Source organism: Pseudorasbora parva, chromosome 2, assembly GCF_024679245.1.
Source record: "Pseudorasbora parva isolate DD20220531a chromosome 2, ASM2467924v1, whole genome shotgun sequence".
Classification (NCBI taxonomy): domain Eukaryota; kingdom Metazoa; phylum Chordata; class Actinopteri; order Cypriniformes; family Gobionidae; genus Pseudorasbora; species Pseudorasbora parva.
Genome location: NC_090173.1, coordinates 5,747,832 through 5,769,896, shown reverse-complemented (window position 1 = coordinate 5,769,896; position 22,065 = coordinate 5,747,832). Strand labels below are relative to the sequence as shown.

Here is a 22,065-nt window from a genome sequence, read left to right as displayed (position 1 = left end):
TTAAACCATCTCTTTTCCAACTTAAGCCATTTGGGAGTAATGGTATTTCTCTTTCCCATTTTCCAACCAGCACTGCTTCACTTTTACCCCAGTTAATTCTTGCTGAAGAAATAATTTCGAAGTCACTCAATGTCTTTGATAATAAATGCACATCATTTTGTTTTTGAAGTATTATAATAACGTTATCCGCGTACGCTGATAAACAAAAATGACTGGCTTGTAAGGATACCCCTTCTAAAACTCTTCTTAAATTATTTAAAAGTGGTTCTATTGACAATGTATAAAGTATTCCTGATAAAGAACACCCCTGTCTCACACCACAACATACTTTAAAAGGAGCACATAAGCCACCGTTAATTTTCAGTACACTTTCAATATCATTATATAGCGTTTTAACATAACCTATAAAATCAGAATTAAAACCAAAAGCATCTAAGGTCTTCCACAAATAGCCATGTTCTACGCGGTCAAACGCTTTCTCCTGATCTAGGGAAATCAAACCCATATCTACACCCATTAATTTAGAAACATTAAACAAATCTCTTATTAAATGAATGTTGTCAAAAATTGATCTGCCGGGTACACAGTACGACTGACCGGGGTGAATTACTTCCTCCAAAACTCTTCCTAGTCTAGTAGCTAACACTTTTGATAGCACTTTGTAGTCACAGCACAATAAGGACACAGGTCGCCAGTTTTTTATGTCTCTCACGTCACCTTTTTTTGGCAAAAGGGTGAGGACCGCTCTTCTACAGCTCAGCGGCAGAAGTCCTCCAACTAGACTGTCACTGAGAACTGCTAGCAGATCCTCCCCTAACACAGGCCAAAAGGCTTTATAGAACTCTACTGGGATTCCATCTATCCCAGGAGCCTTGCCATTCTCCATACTTTGGAGAGCTTCATGCAGTTCACTCAGGCCTATAGCTCTCTTGAGTGTTGCATTAGCGTTTTCAGAGACTTTTGGTAGCCCTTCATAAAAAAACTGCTCAACAACCTGATCTTCCTTGTGCTCACACCTATACAGCTCTTCATAAAAACTGATTGCTCTTTTCCGAATTCCAGTAGGATCTGATACAAGAGAACCGGTCTCAGAAAATAAAGAATGAATAAAGCGTTTTTGACCGTTCTTTTTTTCTAGACTAAAGAAGAATTTTGATGGAATATCCATCTGGTCTATATCTTTAAAACGAGATCGAACTAGTGCACCCTGTGCTTTCACTCTTTGTATGTCAGACAACACAGATTTTTTTTAAAAAAAGGGATTCAATATGTGTTTGATTTCCACTTGACTGTGCCACTTCTTGAAAATTCAAAATTTCATCTTCTAAAATTTTAATAGATTTAATCATATCTTTTGTGACATTGTAAGTGTACTGTTGACATAATTGCTTTATTTGTACTTTACCAAACTCCCACCACTTTTGTAAAGACTGAAACTGATCTTTTTCATTCTTAAAGTTGTCCCAAAAAAAATTAAAAGTATCTTTAAAATGTGCGTCACTTAGTAAATTTGTATTAAAATGCCAATAAGCACTTTTTGGCTTTACAGAGTTTAAAGTTACTGTACATATAACAAGACTATGATCAGAAAACCCAATTGGGGTTATGAAACAATTCTTAAAAATACTTAGCTGATGTTTAAAACAATAGAAACGATCCAGTCTTGCCAAAGACAATGTGTTATCACGGGCATGTGCCCATGTGTACTGCTTTAAATTCCCATTTAAACTCCTCCATACATCACATAAATCATTTGTTCCAATCATTTGAATAAGTCGTTTACGAGAAAGTAAATGTGGTTCTACATGATTTCTGTCCATATCACTTTCAACACAATTAAAATCTCCACCTAAAAATAAATGTTCTTCAGACTTACATTTTAACAATGTTTCACACAGAGTATCCAGAAAAACCATTCGTTCTGCTGCTAGAGTTGGCGTATACACACAAATAAAAACAAAGATATGATTCTCAAACTGGGCTCGAATCTTTAGCAGTCTACCTTTTACAACCTCTTCCATATCACAAGAAAAAGGAGTAAAACTACTTGCAAATAAAATGGCAACACCTCCACTAAGTGAGGTTTTATGACTTAAAAAAGAGAGCCCTTTAAATTCTTTAGTCCATTCAATAGAATTTGTTATATCACTGTGTGTCTCCTGCACAAATAAAACATCAATTTTCTTCTGATTCATGATTTCATATAGAGCAGCACGTTTTATACAATCTCTGGCTCCATTTACATTCAGAGATGCTATGCGAATGTCACCCATATGAAAAAGAAAAAAAAATAAACCATAAAGAAAAAAGCAGCCAATAAGGGCTAGTAATTTTGGCCAGTTTACTGCCATAAAACATTCAGTTGTTGTTGAAGTTTGGTGACAATTTTTTTCAAACGATATACTTCTTTGTTTGAAAAGCATCCCTCGCTCATGAAAGTCCTACTGTTTTCAACAAAGCGTTTAATGTCTGGGAAGTATTCAGCTACTTGTACACCCCTCAGGTTTTTTGTCAGTTTTAAAAACTTCTTGATTTCCTCAGTGTCATAATTTTGACATGTCCATTCATTTTGAGAAGAACTAGACGCCCCAGAGTCAGAAAAATCACTGTCATTGCCAATATCATCCATATCAGACTCCTTTTTATTTTCTGTTTTTCTAGCTTGTTTTGATTCTGAAACTTTGTCCTTCTTTTTTCTCTTTAATGGTGTTTTAAAAACGGCCTGCTCTAGATCCATCGTCAAATTATTACTTAGACAAACACTCTCTAAAGGAGAATGTGTGTCCGACACTACTGGGACATGTAAAACATCCATACCCTCCTCAGGCCTGGACTCGTCTCTAACACTGACAGGGACAGCTACCTCAATCTGCCCATTACTTCCAGACATGGTCTGATTTACCTTTTCTGTCTGTAAATCAAGAAATACATCAGATAAGTCAGTCGTGGATGGCCCAGGTTCAGTTTGAGAATGTTCCAGAACATTATCTGTTCCTCCACCCACGACTTGCACACCGTTCTCAGCTGAGACCCCCTGCGTGTTTGTGCCGTTACTGTCTGGACATGCACGCACTAAATGGCCAGTTTTGCCGCACGCAAAGCACTTCATTACATCCGTAGACACAAAGACGGTGTAATCAAATTCATCAATCCTGAATTTCAAATTCAGATTAAGTTCAGAACGATTATCCTTCAGAATCATATAAATAAATCTCCTGAAAGACACTACATGTTTAATCAGACCTGATTTACTACCGAGAGTGATTTTTTTCATAGGACTTACTACCTTTCCAAAACGTGACAGTTCTTGTACTAACATTTCGTCTTTAATAAACGGTGGAACATTAGACAAAGTAACTTTTTTCGCGGGGGTAGAAAGAGGAAGCACTGGGGTAAACAAACCACTAATCACTATTCCTTTCTCCACTACTTCGTTTGCTTTTTCAACCGAATTTAAAAACAGAACCATAGCGTTGTTCATTCTTGATGCCGCTAAAACGCACTCATGGCCGACAACATCTCCAACAGCTAGTCTACACTCTTCCACATTCACCGCGGACACCACTTTCACTCCGTGGCGCCGTTTGAGAGAATCCAAACAGGTGTTTGTGGTTTGGGCTGCCATGCTTCCAGTGATTCACTGGTTGCCGACACCCGAAAACCCCTCAATGAAAAAACCTGTTTCACTACACCTCAAAAAACAAACAACACAAAAAAGAAAAAGGGATAGAAAAGATTGAAAGAGAAAAAACAAATGTTTCAGCCACAGCGGGCCACTCGCACTCACCACGCGCTTCTCGCACTCAATCACACTCACGCATGCTTAGAGAGAGAGAGAGAGAGAGAGAGAGACATGGCCACAAAGCATTACACAGGTGCATGGCATCTCACCACGCCCACACAGGTATTTACACAACTGAATAAAACAAATTTCAGAGCAACCATGGAAAAATACGTCCAAGGACGTAACACCAAATAACAAATAAATACAGTAAAATTTCGTAAATTAAATGCTATGTGAGAGAATTAACAAACATTAACTGCTTCGCTGGCTTCATTATGAATGAGCCTAATAGAGGGAGTGCATGTGATGTCACCGTCAGCTGGCGATTACGCCCCACTGAGTGGCAGAAAGACTGAGAGGCAGCAGGGGCGGAGCCAGACGATGTAAACATTCGGGGCTTAGCCCAAACCTATGGGGGTCCGGGGGCATACTCCCCCAGGGAGATTTTTTTCCCATTAAGATCAGCTAAATGCACTATTTCAGGCTGTTTGAGATAATAGAATGCCTAAAAAATCTGGGAAAATTATAAGTTATTCAGTAAAAAAAATAAAATAATAATAATTACCCAGTAGAGCCTACAACCTGTTTTGTATTTTACTGTTCTCCAGCTGTAGTGAATCCAAAACACCACAAAAAGGTTAAGGATGACTCATTTTAATCCCTGGAAAATAAAAAAGGCAACCATTATCTGACAATTTTTCAGTTAGCCTGCATAGGTAAAATTGGAATTTGGTGTAAACATCATTATTAATCTTTAGAGTTCAGTTTGGTTTACTTTGTGCTTAGCTGACAAATTTGCTACATCAGAATCCATGACCAATCAGATGTTGTTTTCGGCTGCAAACTTTCGCGGTTGGTTAGCTCTTCAAAGGAAATGCCCATATTTGGATTAGACAGTGCTGTGTGTGAGACTGAGAGCTTTATAATGATATCAGGCATGACATGTTTCTGTGAATGGAGACGGCACAGGAGCTCGCGTTAGAGTAACTTTGGATGATTTCAGGTAGAAATCTAAAGGCGCACGATGACAAAATATAATGAAATAACCACCTTAAATGTGTAATGTTGCCTTTTTTTTATTTTGACATGAAAGCTTACATGTTAAGGGAGTAAACTGGCCCTAAATCTTAAAATTGACCATGTTTTCACCTGTCGTGTCTCGTCTTAATAAGTAACACCTAACGTTTACTCGCTATAGCTAGCCAGCAATACAGTCATGTAACTCAAGTGTTACAAAGGCGGATTCACAAACCTGTAACACTTTCGTCTGACGCAGAATCTCTTTCTGGCCGGTGAGGTTTAGTGTTCCTTTTAAAAAATGTGTAATGTCCATGTTAACTATAGTTAACTACGACGCCGGTGAAATACAAAAGCCCGCCAATCCCTGATGACAACGATGAAGAAGAAGATGTATATTCTTCTTCGTTAGTTTTTATTGGCAGTTGGCATTGGCAAACAAGCTGAGTGATGTGCGATGCATTGCCGACCGCCACTTGATAATAACGTGCAATGTTTTCACTCAAACCACAAACCAACTGCTGCCTCTGCTTTAAAGAAAACTCAACGTAAAGTCCAGGCCTGGGGCCCGTTCTTCGTACCTCGTACCTCGCTTAATACATCTGTGATGATTTGACAGATCCCAGATCTTTTAAATTTGCTGTGCCCGCATTACATTCGTTTTGTTTATTTATTTGAATAAAAGTTGTTAAACATTCGCCGGTTCCCGCCTCCTTCCTTCCCATTTCTACAAAGTTAATTACACTTCGCTCACCCCTTTAGACACTTTAGAAAACAGCATCTGTAATTCACACATCTTTGAATCATGAGATACATCAGACCTGAAGGAAATACTCTATGGCACAGCTGGGATTCTGTCCAGGATCTTCTTGCTGTGAGGAGCCAGTGTTTCCCTCTGAGAAACTGGTGCTGCCCTTAATTAGATTGTAATAAAAATGACTATGAGTTTAATGTCTCGGGGAATAATTAACTCAAAAGGGATTCAATATTCAATATTCATGAATTTATGAATATAATTTGCTAGTCGTTCATTACGTATTAACATTTTCCGATAAGGAAAAATGTTTAATTAAATACAAGTAACCCTTTACGAAATTGCTTGAAATTATCTTACTAAGTTTGTCCTGCATATTAGTTATAGACTTTCAAATCAATTCTCAATAAGGGATTACTGCTTTACGAGCGCATAAGAAACATTAACTTTACTGATCAGGGCAAATCATGTTTCATATGTTCGTACAGTTTACTTTACTAAAATAGTAGCATAAGCAGTTTAGGTAACGTTAGGATGGTAAGTTTCATTGACTTCGTGTATGTGGAGAGTAACAGATTCAATTCAAAAATGTCTTTTGGAAGTTTAATAAACACAGACTAAAAATAACACTACAATTCACACAGAAAGTACATACTAAATATTAATAAAGAGAGTAGAAATATAGATAGTAAACGAAAAGAATATGGTACATAAACGAAAAGAATGAATAGACCAAAAATAGAGAGAGAGAGAGAGAGAGAGAGAGAGAGAGAGAGAGAGAGAGAGAGAGAGAGAGAGAGAGAGAGACAGCTTTTACTTCAGTTGTTACACAGAGCCCTCACGGAGTTAACTTGTCCCAAACGGGAAATAACACGACCTTTTTAACAGCCTTTTTGGCTTCTCGCGTGTGTGCGTGTATTCTGAGTTCAAATGTCCTGCGTGTCCGGCGGTTCTTTCCGAGGTCGGTGTGGAGCGGAGGGTCTCTGGAAGTGTGCTGAGTTCTCTCTCTCTGAAGAATGCCCTCAGGGGCTGGAAAGTTGGTGGCAGATGGCCCTGCGGCGTTTGATGCGATGCAAAAGCGAAAGGGTGAGGGTCACATTGGCATTTTTAGACCAGGTCGAGCGACGCCCATTTCCTGGATGGTCCAATCCATCAGAGCGTTTTCGGCGCAAAACAAAGTTCTTTGTTTAGTCCCTCCTTTTTTGGTTCTTTCCGAGGAAGATATGCTTAATGCATTTTTCTTTACAACGCTGGTAATTTTGTTATAATGCATGTTCTGTAAATTCTTTTACAAGATTCGGTACAATCACATTTTTCTGATTACAAGGATACCAGGGATCATAAGTCTGAGATCTGGGAATACACAAATACAGGCTTTCCACTGTCTGTCGCCCTACACCGCTTGAGTTATATACAATAATTCTCAGAATTGTTTCAGACACATATAAAAACACTTTAAGCAGAAAAGCATACATTTAATACCTTTTGGGAGTGACTTTTAATTATACATTCCTTTGATACTGGCGGTGCTCTATGGGTGTGTGTGTGGGGGGTGTCAGGTATCGTGCAGGGCTATTTGGGGCTATAAAAGTCACTACGGAGCCTGCTTGATGTCTCCCAAGGGAGATCAAAGAGTGGTCTCCAGACATCGTGGTGCCTTTCCCCGGCCATCAATCGTATTAACATGATCTGATAAGCGCCACGCGAGAGACGAGAGGCATCCGGCCGTTTGCCAGATGAACAGACCCCGTCGTTGTGGCTACAAGATATAAGAGACACTTTGACTATTTCTGTCAGATGTCTACAGAAGCTCTTACTGATAATTTAACAGAGGTTCAGAAGTTGATGATTTATGTTTATATTTGAAGTCACCATTGTGGTGGAAAGTGTTTGCTTTAGTAGGGCTCTTGGTCCCAGTACTTCTTGTGTTAGCTTTTCTTTGGCTGCTGTAACTGTGTTTGTGAAACACAATAGTTGTGGGTGAGGAAGCCAAGATAAAGTCATATCAGGTGTTATCAGTTCCTTTTTGGACAAACACATGCGGTCTGTGAGTTGCTTTGCAATTACAAATGAAAATATGTCCACAATGAGCACATTTTAACTAGTTTTTAACCTTGCGGTTCCATGAACGTCTATATTGGACATGCAGAACACGTCAAAAACAGAAAACTTTCATTCTGGCTCCAGTGGACGTCTTTTCAACGTACGCCTCTTGTGACAAAGATGTTGAAAAGATGTCTTTTGGACACAACTTTTCTCTATAGCAGGCCAAATCTGTTTACCCCTTACACTAAGATTACATTTGCACATGAACTCGTTTTTATGCAATTTTAACATGTTTCAGAACAAAAGAATGAAAGAGGAAGATGGAGGTCTCCGGATGCTGTTGATCGGTAAAACCGGATCCGGGAAAAGCGCCACAGGAAACGCGATCTTTAATGATCGAATGTTTGAGTCAGAAATGAGATCTTCATCAGTGACCAGAGTCTGTCAGACACACACCGCTGCTGTTAATAACAGGAGCGTGACACTCATTGATACTCCAGACTTCATCTTCTCCACTCACACTGACTTTGATTCATACTCAGAGCTGAAGAAAGCTCTTGAATTATGTTCTCCAGGAGCTCATGTGATCCTGCTTCTTCTGTCTTTGAGCACTTTCACTGAGCAGGAGATGGACTTCATTCGCTGGTTTGAGCTGAAGTTTGGAGCAGAAGCTCTCAGATTTACTCTAGTGCTCTTCACTCATGCAGATCAGAGACACATGAGAACACTAGGAGAAATGATCAGGAGAAACACTCAGTTATCTGATTTTATTAATCGATGTGGTCAGAGATATCATGAGTTTAACATTAAAGCTCCAGCAAATAGACGGCAGGTGACTGAACTCATGGAGAAGATCGACAGACTCATGACTGAGAACACAAACTCCTGCTACACACTAGACATGATGAAGGAGAACGAGAGGAGGATAGAGGATGAGAAGAGAAGAGAGGAGGAGAGGAAAGAGAGAGAACATCAAATGACATTAGACAGAGTCAGAGTCAGAAGAGAGACTGAGATACGTGTGAAAAGAGATTATGATCAGGATAAACTGGAGAAACTTTGGAAGAGGCTCAAACTTAACATAAAGCAGAAACCTTTCTGTGTGATTTTGGTGTTTGCTGTAGTGACAGGAGGTGTGTTAATGTGGAGGAAACATTCTTCTCAGGGATGGATGTTCATGAGGGGTTTCTTTACAGGAGGATCTGCATCAACTGCAGGAGTTTTCTCTGGGATTCTCTGGAGATTGATGTGGAAGAGTCCGTTTGTGTGTTCATCTTCTCCTGAGCGTCCCAGAGCTGTTAGACAGTTACTGATGAAGACAGCAGGCGCTGTGTGTGGTTTATCAGCTGGAGCTGTGATTGGTCACTTTCTAGGAGAAAATGTGCTTCCTGTCACAGTGTTGGCAGGACTAGCTGGAGCTGCTGGAGCTTTCACTGCAATACAGTGAAGCTGATGATGCTTTACAGATCATGATAAAATATTCCAGACATACTATTTGTGAACATCATTTTCAACTTCTCAGGTAATCACAAAATAAAATTTACAAAATAAAATGTAATCATCCATATTTTAAAGAATATGCATTATACTTTAATATGTTGTGATGTTTTGTTTGTTCTTGGTTTCTTTGAGCTACGAGATAAAATGTTCCTGAAATGTCTTTCTTTTGATTTCAATTTAAACTCTAAGATCGTAAAAGATGTATAAATAGTATGTGTGCAATCTCGTGGAATGTATACGCCAAAATGATTGTGGCGTATCCATTCCACGAGATTGCACACTCGTACTATTGATGCGCATTACCATGAGATCGTGTTGGAGCAAAACAGGTTGTGAAAAGGGGATGATGACATGCTGAAGTATAGTTCTGGAATATGAAACGTCTCAGCCCTTTATAATGAGGTGTGTCTTAAACATGAATAAAAACGATCTAATCTGCACGCATGACTCAGTGTCCTCAGTTAATTAAATATTAACATCTCATTAAACATTTAGGTTTTAGAAATTTCTATTCATTATTAGCCAGAATAGATCATTTTTAATGTTAAGATCCCAATACAAAATAAAACACAAAGTATTGTTAATTTGTTAAATCAATTTTTAATTATGAACAATACTGAAAAAAAGGGTTTCATTTATGCAAGAAGGCTCACTGAGGGAAACGCATACTTGCGTAGACCCTGGGGCCAGCTGTGCACCAGTGCATCTGTGCCGAGGGTACCCCCGGTCAGGGAATAGTACCACTGGCAATGGGTCGAGTCCGGAGAGGCAAACAGATCTAGACGTCAAATTTGCTTCAGGAACCTGAAAAAGATTAACCAAGACTCTTTAACTACAGACCTTCAGCAATTCTCCTCTGTTGATCTCTCCTCAGTCTCTGAGTCGGTTGACTTCTACAACAAGTCTCTGAGCAGCCTTCTAGATCTTCACGCACCTGTCATAACTAGAATGGTCACCTTCTCACGCTCAGCACCCTGGTACACCAGCGAACTGCGGAAGATGAAGACGGTTGGGCGCGTACTTGAGAGGCGTCTCAAGCTCTCAGGACTCACTGTTCATAGGCAAGCCTATAGAGATCATCAGAAGGCCTACGCAAGGTGTTTAAGAGATGCTCAGTCACAGTTCTACTCTAGCATCATCAACAATAACCCTGGAAACTCCAAGAAGCTTTTCTCCACTATTAATCACATTCTCAAACCGCAAACTCACTCTTTTTCAGAAGCCACAGAAGAGAGGTGCAATAAGTTCATGACCTTTTTTAGGAACAAAGTAGACAACATCCACTTGCTCCTATCTAGCACCTCCGCTCTGCCTGTCCCGTCTGTTGATCCACAGCCAGGGACCTTCCAACATCTCTGCTGCTTCTCCATCATCACACAGCTCGAGGTTGAGGACATCATCAGAAAAATGAAACCATCCACCTGTGCACTGGATCCTTTTCCTACAGCCTTGGTAAAATCTAACCTCAGTGTCTTAAGTCCATTCATTACCAAGATTATTAATAATTCCCTCCAGGCTGGCCATGTCCCTTTATCTCTTAAAACTGCTATCATCAGACCACTTCTGAAAAAACCTACTTTAGACCCAGATGTTAATGACAACTACAGGCCCATCTCCAACCTCCCATACCTCTCTAAGGTGCTGGAAAAAGTTGTTGCTGCACAGCTTCAGGTCCATTTGGAGCATAACCATCTTTATGAGAAATTTCAGTCTGGTTTCCGCTCAGGACACAGCACAGAAACAGCTTTGGTCAGGGTCACAAACGATCTTTTGATGGCGGCAGATGCTGGTTCCCCATCCCTTCTCATCCTCCTGGACTTAACTGCAGCTTTCGATACAGTTGACCATAACATCCTCCTTCACCGTTTACATTCCACCATTGGTCTCTCTGACTCGGTCCACAACTGGTTTTCTTCTTATCTCACTGGGAGAACTGAATATGTTGCGTTAGGAGAAGCTACATCCCTGTCACACAATGTCACCTGCGGTGTCCCTCAAGGCTCTGTGCTCGGACCCACCCTGTTCATACTCTACATGCTCCCCCTTGGCCGTCTCATCAACCGGCATGGGATTTCTTTTCACTGCTATGCTGATGACACTCAACAGCTCCAAAACTGAAGCTATCCTAGTCGGCACTCCACTTCAGGTCCAGAAGTCCGTTATCACCAGCATTGCTTTCTCTGATCAGGTCATTCCTCTTTCCACTTCAGTCACGAATCTGGGGGTCAGAATGGAATCACAGCTTACTTTTGAAGCGCACATCAAACACCTGTGTAAGACCTCCTTCTTCCACCTCAGAAACATTGCCAAACTTTGTCCCATTCTATCACTGGCTGATGCGGAGAAGCTTGTCCATGCCTTTATCTCCTCCAGGCTGGACTACTGCAATGCGCTCCTTATTGGCATCCCTAGCAAAAATCTCCAGAGGCTGCAGTGTATTCAGAACAGCGCTGCTAGGATCCTCATGAGGGTGCGCAAATACGACCATATCACCCCCATTCTAAAATCACTCCACTGGCTTCCTGTGTCGTTCAGGATCGAGTACAAGATCTCTCTCCTTACCCACCAGTGCATCCATGGTGATGCTCCCTCCTATCTCAAGGAACTCCTCACCACACAAACAGCCACTCGTAACCTCCGCTCTGTTTCGCTGTATCGCCTCAAAACTCCCACAGCCAATCTCCGTACTATGGGGGATCGGGCCTTCTGCTCTGCAGCCCCCAGTCTGTGGAATGCTCTCCCTGACCACCTGCGGACTCCACAGACTATAGATACTTTTAAGCGTGGTCTTAAAACCCACCTTTTTAGCAGAGCTTTTAATTGACTTTTAATTGACTTGCTACTTGTTTAATTTATTTTATTTTATTTTTCGGTTTTATTTATTTATTGTTGTTGATTGTTTTGTTTTTGTTTTTAAATTCTGTAGCACTTTGAGATTTTGTTTAATATAAAGTGCATTATAAATAAAATTTATTATTATTATTATTATTATTATTACCTGTGCGGCTCCGAACTGGTCCAATATCAGCTGGACCGCCTGGGGGTGGAGTTGCCACTCTCCCAGAGGTGCTGGCTGCCGAGAGCTGGAACATGCGACGGGAGCGTAGACCACCCTGACAGTTGATGTACGCAACGGCCGCCATGCTGTCCGTACGGACCAGTACATGTTTGCCACGTAGCAGCCCCTTGAGGCGGCGCAGTGCCAAATGTACTGCTAGCAACTCGAGGCAATTGATATGCCAATGCAGTGCGGTTCCGTCCACAGACCCGCAACTGTATGCCCGTTGTACATGGCCCCCCAGCCCGTGGTAGAGGCATCCGTGAATAGTACAGCATGCCTGGACACTTGCTCTAAGGGCACCCCGGCCCGGAGAAACGTCGTGTCTGACCAAGGACTGAAGGTTTGGCAGCAGTACGGAGTCACTGGGACCCGGTACTGGCCGCTCTGCCACGCCCACCTCGGGACTTGGCCATGAAGCCAGTGTTGGAGCGGTCTCATATGAAGCAATCCAAGCGGCGTCACCGCGGCTGCAGATGCCATATGCCCCAGGAGCCTCTGAAAAAGTTTCAGTGGGACTGCTGTCCTGCCCTTGAATGCATTCAAGCAGTTCAACGCCGACCGGACTCGCTCCTCCGTGAGGCGCGCAGTCTGGCTGACCGAATCCAGCTCCATACCGAGGTAAGAGATTCTCTGAGTAGGACAGAGCTTGCTCTTCTCTCGGTTGTCCCCTTAGGCCCCACAGGCTGAGGTGACTGAGCACCATGTACCTGTGTTCGCACAACTGCTCCCGAGCCTGGGCGAGAATGAGCCAGTCGTCGAGATAGTTGAGGATGCGAACGTCACGCATCTCGGAGGGGAACAATGGCTGCCTCCGCGATCTTCGTGAAGACGCAAGGCGACAGGGACAGCCCGAAGGGCAGGACCTTGTACTGGTATGCCTTTCCCTCGAATGCAAAGCGTATTGCAGACTCAAGCAGGGTAAAGTCTATAGCAAGTACCTCTAATGGCTGACTGGCTAGCAGGACCCCTGTTAAGTCTTTACTCTGGGCTGGATGGCTTTAGACAGCACACAGAATTGGCAGTTCTAACAGTACCTCAATTTCTGCTCCCATCCCTGGCCAGTAACACCGCTGCCTCACCAGGTCAGTAGTCCGCCGTACTCCCTGATGTCTATGTTGGTCATGGAGACCCCAAAGAAGCTCCTGTTAGAGGCACTGGGGCAGGAGTAACTGGGTGTATGGCTCTCCATAAGGGGCAACTGTCTTCCGGTACTAGCCTGACAAGCCAGACCCACATCAGATGTTTGGTCTGGAAACTCACCATTGACAGGGCTCAATCCGAGGGGCTGGATAAACGGTTGTCTTTCAAACTCCCTCTGCATGCGATAGGATAGGGCTACCACCAACCAGAGCAACGAAGGTGAAGCAGATCTTGTTGATAGATTAAACTATGCCCCCCCATCCCACAAAACCACTATTTGTCCATTTACCCACTAAAGTTACAGATTGACCCCTAGACCCCAGCTGACCGATGCTGACCACCGCCCCACCCCCAGGCCCCGCCCCACAGCCTACAAAATCACTATTTGTCCACTAACCCACTAAAGTGACGGAATGACCCCTAGCCCCCAGCTGACCGATGTTGACCACCGCCTCACCCCCAGGCCCCGCCCCCCAGCCCACAAAACCACTATTTGTCCACTTACCCACTAAAGTGACAGATTGAACCCTAGCCCCCAGCTGACCGATGCTGACCACCGCCCCACCCCCAGCCCACAAAACCACTATTTGTCCACTTACCCACTAAAGTGACAGAATGACCCCTAGCCCCCAGCTGACCGATGTTGACCACCGCCTCACCCCCAGGCCATGCCCCCCATCCCACAAAACCACTGTTTGTCCATTTACCCAATAAAGTGACAGATTGACCCCTAGCCCCCAGCTGACTGATGCTGACAACTGCCCCACCCCCAGGCCCTGCCCCGCCCCGCATCCCAGCCCACAAAACCACTATTTGACCACTTACCCACTAAAGTGACGGAATGACCCCTAGCCCCCAGCTGACCGATGCTGACCACCGCCCCTACCCCAGGCCCCGCCCCATCCCACAAAACCACTATTTGTCCACTTAGCCACTAAAGTGACGGAATGACCCCTAGCCCCTAGCTGACCAATGCTGACCACCAGTATCAGAAATGGGATGTTCCTGTAATATTTGGTGCAAAAAAGGGAAAACATCCCAATAGCAATGTATTCAGAGCACTCCAGATAGTGCTTAGGTTGATTTTTTTTTTAAGTCAAGTTCTTGTCATGATATGAACTATTAACTGCACTCAACAGGTCCCCCTGAGTCCATAGCATCACGTTTCACCACAAAATTTCACTGTCCATGAAACTAGTATTTTGTATAATGAGAAAAGTTGCATGTGGGATCTCCATATCTCAGATCTGGAGGGGTCTAGAGAGCCAGGACTTGCATTCCTATGTACGTCTCAGTGCCTTATATTAGAATCCAGAGTTCAAAGAAGATCCGAGAAACTCTGAAATTTTCCACAAAAAAACTCAAAGGGTTTTTTGCCTTACAGATTTTTTGGGACAGTGGACACCTTGTAATGGACCTGTGGACACATGTTAATTAAGTTAATAATTATTACCAATATTATTGATAAAACCACCTCTACTGTACTCTACACACTCAGTGGAACCAATCCATGTCTGTTTCATGTCACAACAGTGTATAGTTTGAATAAAAACTGAATGTCCACGAAACCAGTATCAAGGGCCCACTGAATACATCAGAAACGGGATGTTTTTTGTAAGTAAAAAACAACAAGAAAACATCCCACTTCTAATGTATTCGGTGGACACCTTGTAAAGGCCATGTGGACACATGTTAATTAAGTGTATTTTTCATAATTATAGTCAATATTTCTTATAAAACCACCTCTTCTGTACTCTACACACGCAGTGGACCCAGTCCATGTCTGTTTCATGCTACAATAGTGTATAGTTTGCATAAAAAAATGAATGTCCACGAAACCAGTATCAAGGGCCCACTGAATACATCAGAAATGGGATGTTTTTGTGTTAGTAAAAAAAGACAAGAAAACATCCCACTTCTGATGTATTCAGTGGACAACTTGTAAAGGCCCTGTGGACACATTTTAATTAAGTGTATTTTAAGAGGCTATTGAGTTTATCTTTGACACTTGGACCCAGAGACTGCATATTCAGATGTTGAGGAGGCATTTGTTGCTATCCTTGATCTAGATATGGATTAGTAATTGAAGCTTGTCTTGTCTATGCTGAAACTGTGAGAAATGTTGGTGAAATAGGCATAGATTCAATGTTTTAGTTCAAAATACCACTGTTTCACGCATCATAGTGTGTGTGCATGTGTGTACACGCTCGTATGCGTTGCATGTGTTTGCGTGTGTTCATGTGTTTGCATGCATGTCATTCATGTGTTTGCGTGTGTTCATGTGTTTTCATGCATGTGTATCCGTTCATGTGTTTACATGTGTGTATACATCAATCAAATAAACTAAAGATTATTTGTTATTAACTATATTAGTTATATTACTTGTAATGTAAATTACAAAATCATATACTGATAATATACAACAATGCCAGTTAATAACCAATAATCTTTCGTTTATTTGTTTGATACATAATAAGGTTCTTCACCTTAATTTCAGAGAAACAACAGTTTATCTTTCCATAAGATAATGTAACTCTTCTATAGCCACACTTAACTTACTCACATGTATTTTATGCATTTTACGCACTTTATTCCTTTATCATTCATTGTATTCATTTAGTAGTTGTGTTAATTGTTCTGTTTATCTTTTGTTAATAAATTCTATTTTATTTTCAATTGTGTCTTCCTTGTGCTGATAAAGCAGAAAAGGCTCTACAAGTTAGAAATCTCACCAATCTTTCAGATAAATCAGCTGACCAACTCTCCCCCCTTTACATTAATTATAAATGACTGGGCAGCCTCCTGTGCAGAGTGTTCTCATACAGCCAAGGTAAAAGGCCTTGACTAGTGTCCCAAACTAAGAGGGGGGGAAGGTGGTCATCTGATGTACTACCTTACTTAGTGTCCTTGGGTGGACAAAAGTAAAAATCACTACATAATTGGCGTCCCTGGGTGGGCTAACTTAGAATGAAATGAGCCTTCTGTTTTGTCAACACAAGTTAATACACTGAAAGATAAAAAGGAAGTAACTTTAGCAGGAAACTAAGTCTTTCACCAAGTCAGAAACCAATTGCATCGCAATGAGTGGTTCCCTCCAAGCCTGATGGATAGTTTCCCTGCTCAACTCCTTGGTACGGTTTATGACTAGGATTAGTTGCAAAGTTTGTAGAATTTTTATTGTGGCATAGATCTCGCAATGTTTTTTAAGCACACGTTATAATTGTTGATTATAACTAATTGCTAATATAAGAATAGAGCATAGTGTTCACCTAAGTCTACCATACTGTTTTAGAATTTTTATAAAAGTGTCAGATAAGGGTAGTGCCTTCTGATAAATTGAAGACAAGTGCTAGAATTCTCACCCCTTAGTGTGTGTGTGACATTCATTGTCTTAGTGGCTTAGAGCTGCCTACACTTGTGGTAAACTTTCAGAGTTTAGGCTGGTTTGGGTGGTATATTTATTTATTATATATACAACACAAGTATATATATATTAAATAAAGATGGCTGATATGACCGTTGAAGCAGTGAGCCAGGCCTTAAAGGGCGCTTCACTAATAAAGCTTCTTGCTAGCCTATCACTAAATTGGCCTGTACAACAAACCCAAGCCACAGACAAAATATTCCTTGCCCAAGAACAGAATAAAGAATTGTTCCAGGAACTCAAAAATTAGCTGTCTGATCTGCGTAGGGATAATTTGACATTAAGAGCTAAAATATGTAGATTGTCATCTGAGACAAAAAGCTTACAGTCTATTACTGTTATTCAGGAAGCAGAACTTGAAAGAGTCAAAACTGGCATGGCCACTCTGCAGACAGAGTTTGCCCATACCCAAAATGACCTGCTAGAACAGTGAACTAGGTAGACAAACTGAAAGCATTAATTCAATTATTATATTGTAATGTTTTTTCCAGATATTCAAATACTCAGATTTTGCAGTGGTTTCCAGCTGAATCACTGAATGCCAATACAGATAAAGAGCCTTCCTCTAAGCAGGAGTCTGATGGTATGTCTTCACTACTCTTAAAAAAAAAAAAAAGCTTTGTCATTTATCAGTTAAATTTCCAGCAGATTCAGGACTGGAGATTTGACGTTTCACTGTTTCTCCAACAGGAAAATCGAGTTCTGCTGAAGCTTCAGACATCAGTGCAACTGTTTTCATATTTTACCTCTCTCTCATATTTCATTCATTCTGGATATTTTGAAGCACTTTGCTAAAACTAAAAATGTAATTGTATGAATTCAACTCAAATTGAATGGTATGAATATATTGAAACTTAGCCATTAAAAAATGTAATGAATCAAACGTTATTATTTTCAATCATAAAATCAAGTACATTTTTTCAGACATGCACATTAACAAATCAATGTCTCTTGACATACATTGCAAAAGATACATTTTACATCTATATTTTTTTTTAACTGAAAGATCATGTTTAGCAGGGTATATTCTGAAAAAGTCTAAAAGATATAACAATTAAATAAAGTAATGTTTTTTCCTTTCACTTGACATCATCCACAAACTGACTGCAGTATGTAACACTGTAAAATCGAATTAGTCATACTTAAAAATGCATGCAAACCGATTGCCTAAGAAAACATGTAAAGTACAGTGTGTTGTGGTAATAAATGCTAAGTATAGTTCACCTACACAAGAGTTCTAGTGACTAAAAACTGTAAAGAGTACTTGATCATTTACTTTAGATTTACTGCTGACTTAGTATCGCTACCATTGTTGTGTTTTGATGCTGAATGTTGAAGTGTGTGTGCGTGCGTGTGTGTGTGTGTGTGTGAATCACGCATGATCTACTGCAAGATATTGATACAAATATAGAGGAATTATATCAACACAATTAAAAGTGTTCATGATGCATGTCTTAGCAATCCAATTGTAAACAATCATTATACAACATGAAGGGAAGTATTAGCCTAGAAATCTAGACGCACCCTAGCGGCAGCAAATTTAATCTGCTCACGAGTGTCTAGCAACTCTCAATACCCTTCTGAGCTGTAAACGCCTAACTCTTGCCGGGCCAATCACATCGTGTGTAGAGTCAGTGGGCGGGGCCATAATGACGACGGCCGAGTTGCGTTTGCGTGCTTCTAGTAAACACAGAAACTGGCGAACGGCGGTCTTTCGAATCAGCTTTGACCACGACTCTGGAAGACTTGGAGTTAAGCTTTCCTCTGAGAAAAGAACAAAGAACGGCACTGAAGTCATTCTTAAAAAGGGAAGATGTGTTCGGAGTTTAGCCGACCGGATACGGCGAATGTTTAATCTGTCAGCGAGCTCTGCTTCACCTTCGTTGCTCTGGTTGGTGTAGTGCTATCCTATCGCGTGCAAGGAGAGTTTGAAAGACAACCGTTTATCCGCCCCTCGGATTGAGCTGTCAATGGTGTTTATCAAAACATAATTTGTTGTAACGGAAGCCAAAAAAAATAAATAAATAAAAAAAAACTGATGATCAGGTGATATTTTTAAAAGTACAATGAATCACTGGTCTCATCTCTGATCTAAAGTTGTTCTTTGTTATTTTATGATACTTTCACAAATGACAATGCCACATATCAGAAATTCAGAATATAGATTTTTAAATGCATTGTCAGGAAAAATCTTTAGACACGTTCAGCATTAATCTCAACAATGGTCACATGCTTCATGCAGCAATGCATGCTGGGAGCCCCACCATGTTACGAAACTTGTGACTCCCCTCATGCATTGCGGCATTAAGTATGTCACCATTGTTTGCCAAATCACCATATTTCTTCACTGTTAATAGTTTCATGGTAAATTACTGTAAACGTGGTGGTGCTGGATTGAGAAGCTAGGCAGTCAGTGGCAAAAAATAAATAAATAAATAATAATGAATGAATACCCTTGTGAAAAAAAAGTGCACTTTAGTGTACTTTTATAAAGTGTACTTATTACACAGATAATATACTTATACTAAATACACTTAATTGTGCAATTAAATGCAATGTTTTCGGTGTACTTAACACACATTATATGTAATTGATTTCAAATTTATCACAAATTAAGTTGAAATAAAATACAATAAGTTGCAATTAAGAGTGATTTTTTGGAACAACTTAAGTGGTACTTAAATACAACTTTATATGTACTTTCATAATCACTTCTAGTGTATTAAAATTGTAATTAAAGTGCACTGCTCAATGTACTGACAAGCAATTAATGTGAACTAAAACATACTTTAATGTCAGCTAAATATACACTTAAGTGTGAATTAAATGCAATGTTTTCGGTGTACTTAACACAGATTATATGAAATTGATTTCAAATTTATCATATATTAAGTTGAAATAAAATACAATAAGTTGCAATTAAGAGTGATTTTTTGGAACAACTTAAGTGGTACTTAAATACAACTTTATATGTACTTTCATAATCACTTCTAGTGTATTAAAATTGTAATTAAAGTGCACTGCTCAATGTACTGACAAGCAATTAATGTGAACTAAAACATACTTTAATGTCAGCTAAATATACACTTAAGTGTGAATTAAATGCAATGTTTTCGGTGTACTTAACACACATTATATGTAATTGATTTCAAATTTATCACATATTAAGTTGAAATAAAATACAATAAGTTGCAATTAAGAGTGATTTTTTGGAACAACTTAAGTGGTACTTAAATACAACTTTATATGTACTTTCATAATCGCTTCTAGTGTATTAAAATTGTAATTAAAGTGCACTGCTCAATGTACTGACATCCATTCTACTGTCTTAAAAACAAGCAATTAATATGAACTAAAATATACCTTAACGTAATTTACATGTACACTCTAATATAATGAAATACATTCATAATTACATTTTTCAAATAATACAGCTGCAATTTCGTATAATAAACACATCCAAATTTAAATCCTCTACATTTATTGACAAAACAATCTGTAAAACAAATATACAAAAAAAACTTTTTTTTGATGCCCAAGAAAAACCCAAAAAACTATTTACACAAACACAAATTCATTTAGAAAGAGTCTGGAGGACAATGAGGATTATATGTAATTATATGTAATTATATGCATTATTATATATCTCCCTCATTCAAAGGTACCTAAATCTACCCATCACAGAAAATTACCTCACACAACAGATGAATAAATACAAACAAATGGAAAGAAAAGAATCGTTTCATGTACAACACTAAGATTCAAAACTTTGGGTAACGTTTAATTAGTTAACTACTTAATTTAACATGAACTTAGAATGAATAATAATATAAACATTTATTTATCTTAGTTAATGTTAATTTCAACATTTACTAATTAGGGGTGTAACGGCACATGTATTCATACCAAACCGGTTCGGTACAGGACTTCCGGTACAGTGCACGTGTGTACCGAGCGGTACGAATGCAATCTTTAACAGTTAACAGACGGCTTGTTTAATGAGTGGAACACACTTCAATACAAGTTTTCATAAGAACATATGTATTCTGTCAATTTTATCATGAAATTCAAGTGATGCCATATTGATGCTCTTTAATGTGACATGACAGATCACTGTAAAGACACATCAGTTCAAGCAGCACCGCGGCACGAGTGAATGTGATCACCTTGTCATAGTCAAAGAATAAACATGAATTAACATCAGAAGGTATGTTAAGGATACATTACAACTTACTAAAATGTATCACATTGTGTAATCGTTCAGTGTTTCAACAACAGAAAGACGTCGATAAAACACGAGAGAGATGAACTCTTTCACTAAATGTATGCATTATATTAGCCTATATATTCATCATATTCTACTTAACCTGAAAACCTGAAAAAAATCTAACCTATAATTAGATTTATAAGTTAATGCAAAAACGGTCTTATGAGAAGTTTACACGTTTGCATACAATGGGAGTGCAAGTAAAGCCTCCCTATATAGTCTACACTATACAGCATTCTTTGTCGTTTGATTAAACAGAAACAACAAGGCAATTATATATTACATTCTGAATCAAATTATAATCTTTGTGTGCCCTTTGTTAGAGTTAAGCTTGGTAAAACGTCCTTCAAATATGTCGCAGCCTCAGATTGGAATTTGCTCCAGACTGAGTTGAAGCTAAAAGATCTGGTGACATTTAGTCATTTTAAAATTTTACTACATCATTTTGAGAGTAAATTAATGGTGTGTAATTGTTTTTGACTGGTTGTATGTTTTATGTTTTTTATGTGACTTTTTATGTATAACTGTACATGCAAACACAGCTGCCTATCTTGGCCAGGACAGGACATTTTAATCTCAGTGAGTTTTTCTCCTGGTTAAATAAAGGTAATAATAATAATAATTAGTAGAGATATTTTTTATATTATATTTTTAATTCTTTAAGAAACCTTTAGTTTAGGACAATTACAATTTGTTCAGTAAACCAATAAAAAAAAAGAAAGCATTTTTATATTTAGTGTTCTCTCCCCGAACTGTCAGCTTTGTGTACTGTTACACCCCTATTATTAATGCAATCTTAAAATCAAAAGGTGTATATGTTAATTATTTAATGCATTGTTAACTTGCATGAACAATGACTATAAATTTAATTAACTAGCTTTGAACTATAATTGATTAAGCAAGGTCAACAACTATTAATAAACACTGTAAAAAATTAAATAAAATAAATAAATAAAAAGAAATCACTGTTAGATCATGTTGGTCAATTCATTAAATAACGTTAACAAATTAGATCTTATTGTAAAGTGTTACTGAACTTATAAGCTCTTAAACCTTTACTAGCACCAAAATT

General features: G+C 39.5%; 1 protein-coding gene across 1 annotated transcript; it reads left to right on the top strand.

Annotated features, from left to right (window-relative positions):
- Window positions 1–7,908: 7,908 nt before the first annotated feature.
- Window positions 7,909–9,055, top strand: LOC137048265 (GTPase IMAP family member 3-like). The gene has a single exon (XM_067426353.1). The coding sequence runs from the start codon at window positions 7,909–7,911 to the stop codon at window positions 9,046–9,048; it is 1,140 nt and encodes a 379-aa protein (XP_067282454.1). The 3' UTR covers window positions 9,049–9,055.
- Window positions 9,056–22,065: the final 13,010 nt, after the last annotated feature.

What these genes read in the sequence shown, in the direction of transcription:
- LOC137048265 (XM_067426353.1), top strand. Translation starts at nt 7,909, where the DNA reads ATGAAAGAGGAAGATGGAGGTCTCCGGATGCTGTTGATCGGTAAAACC.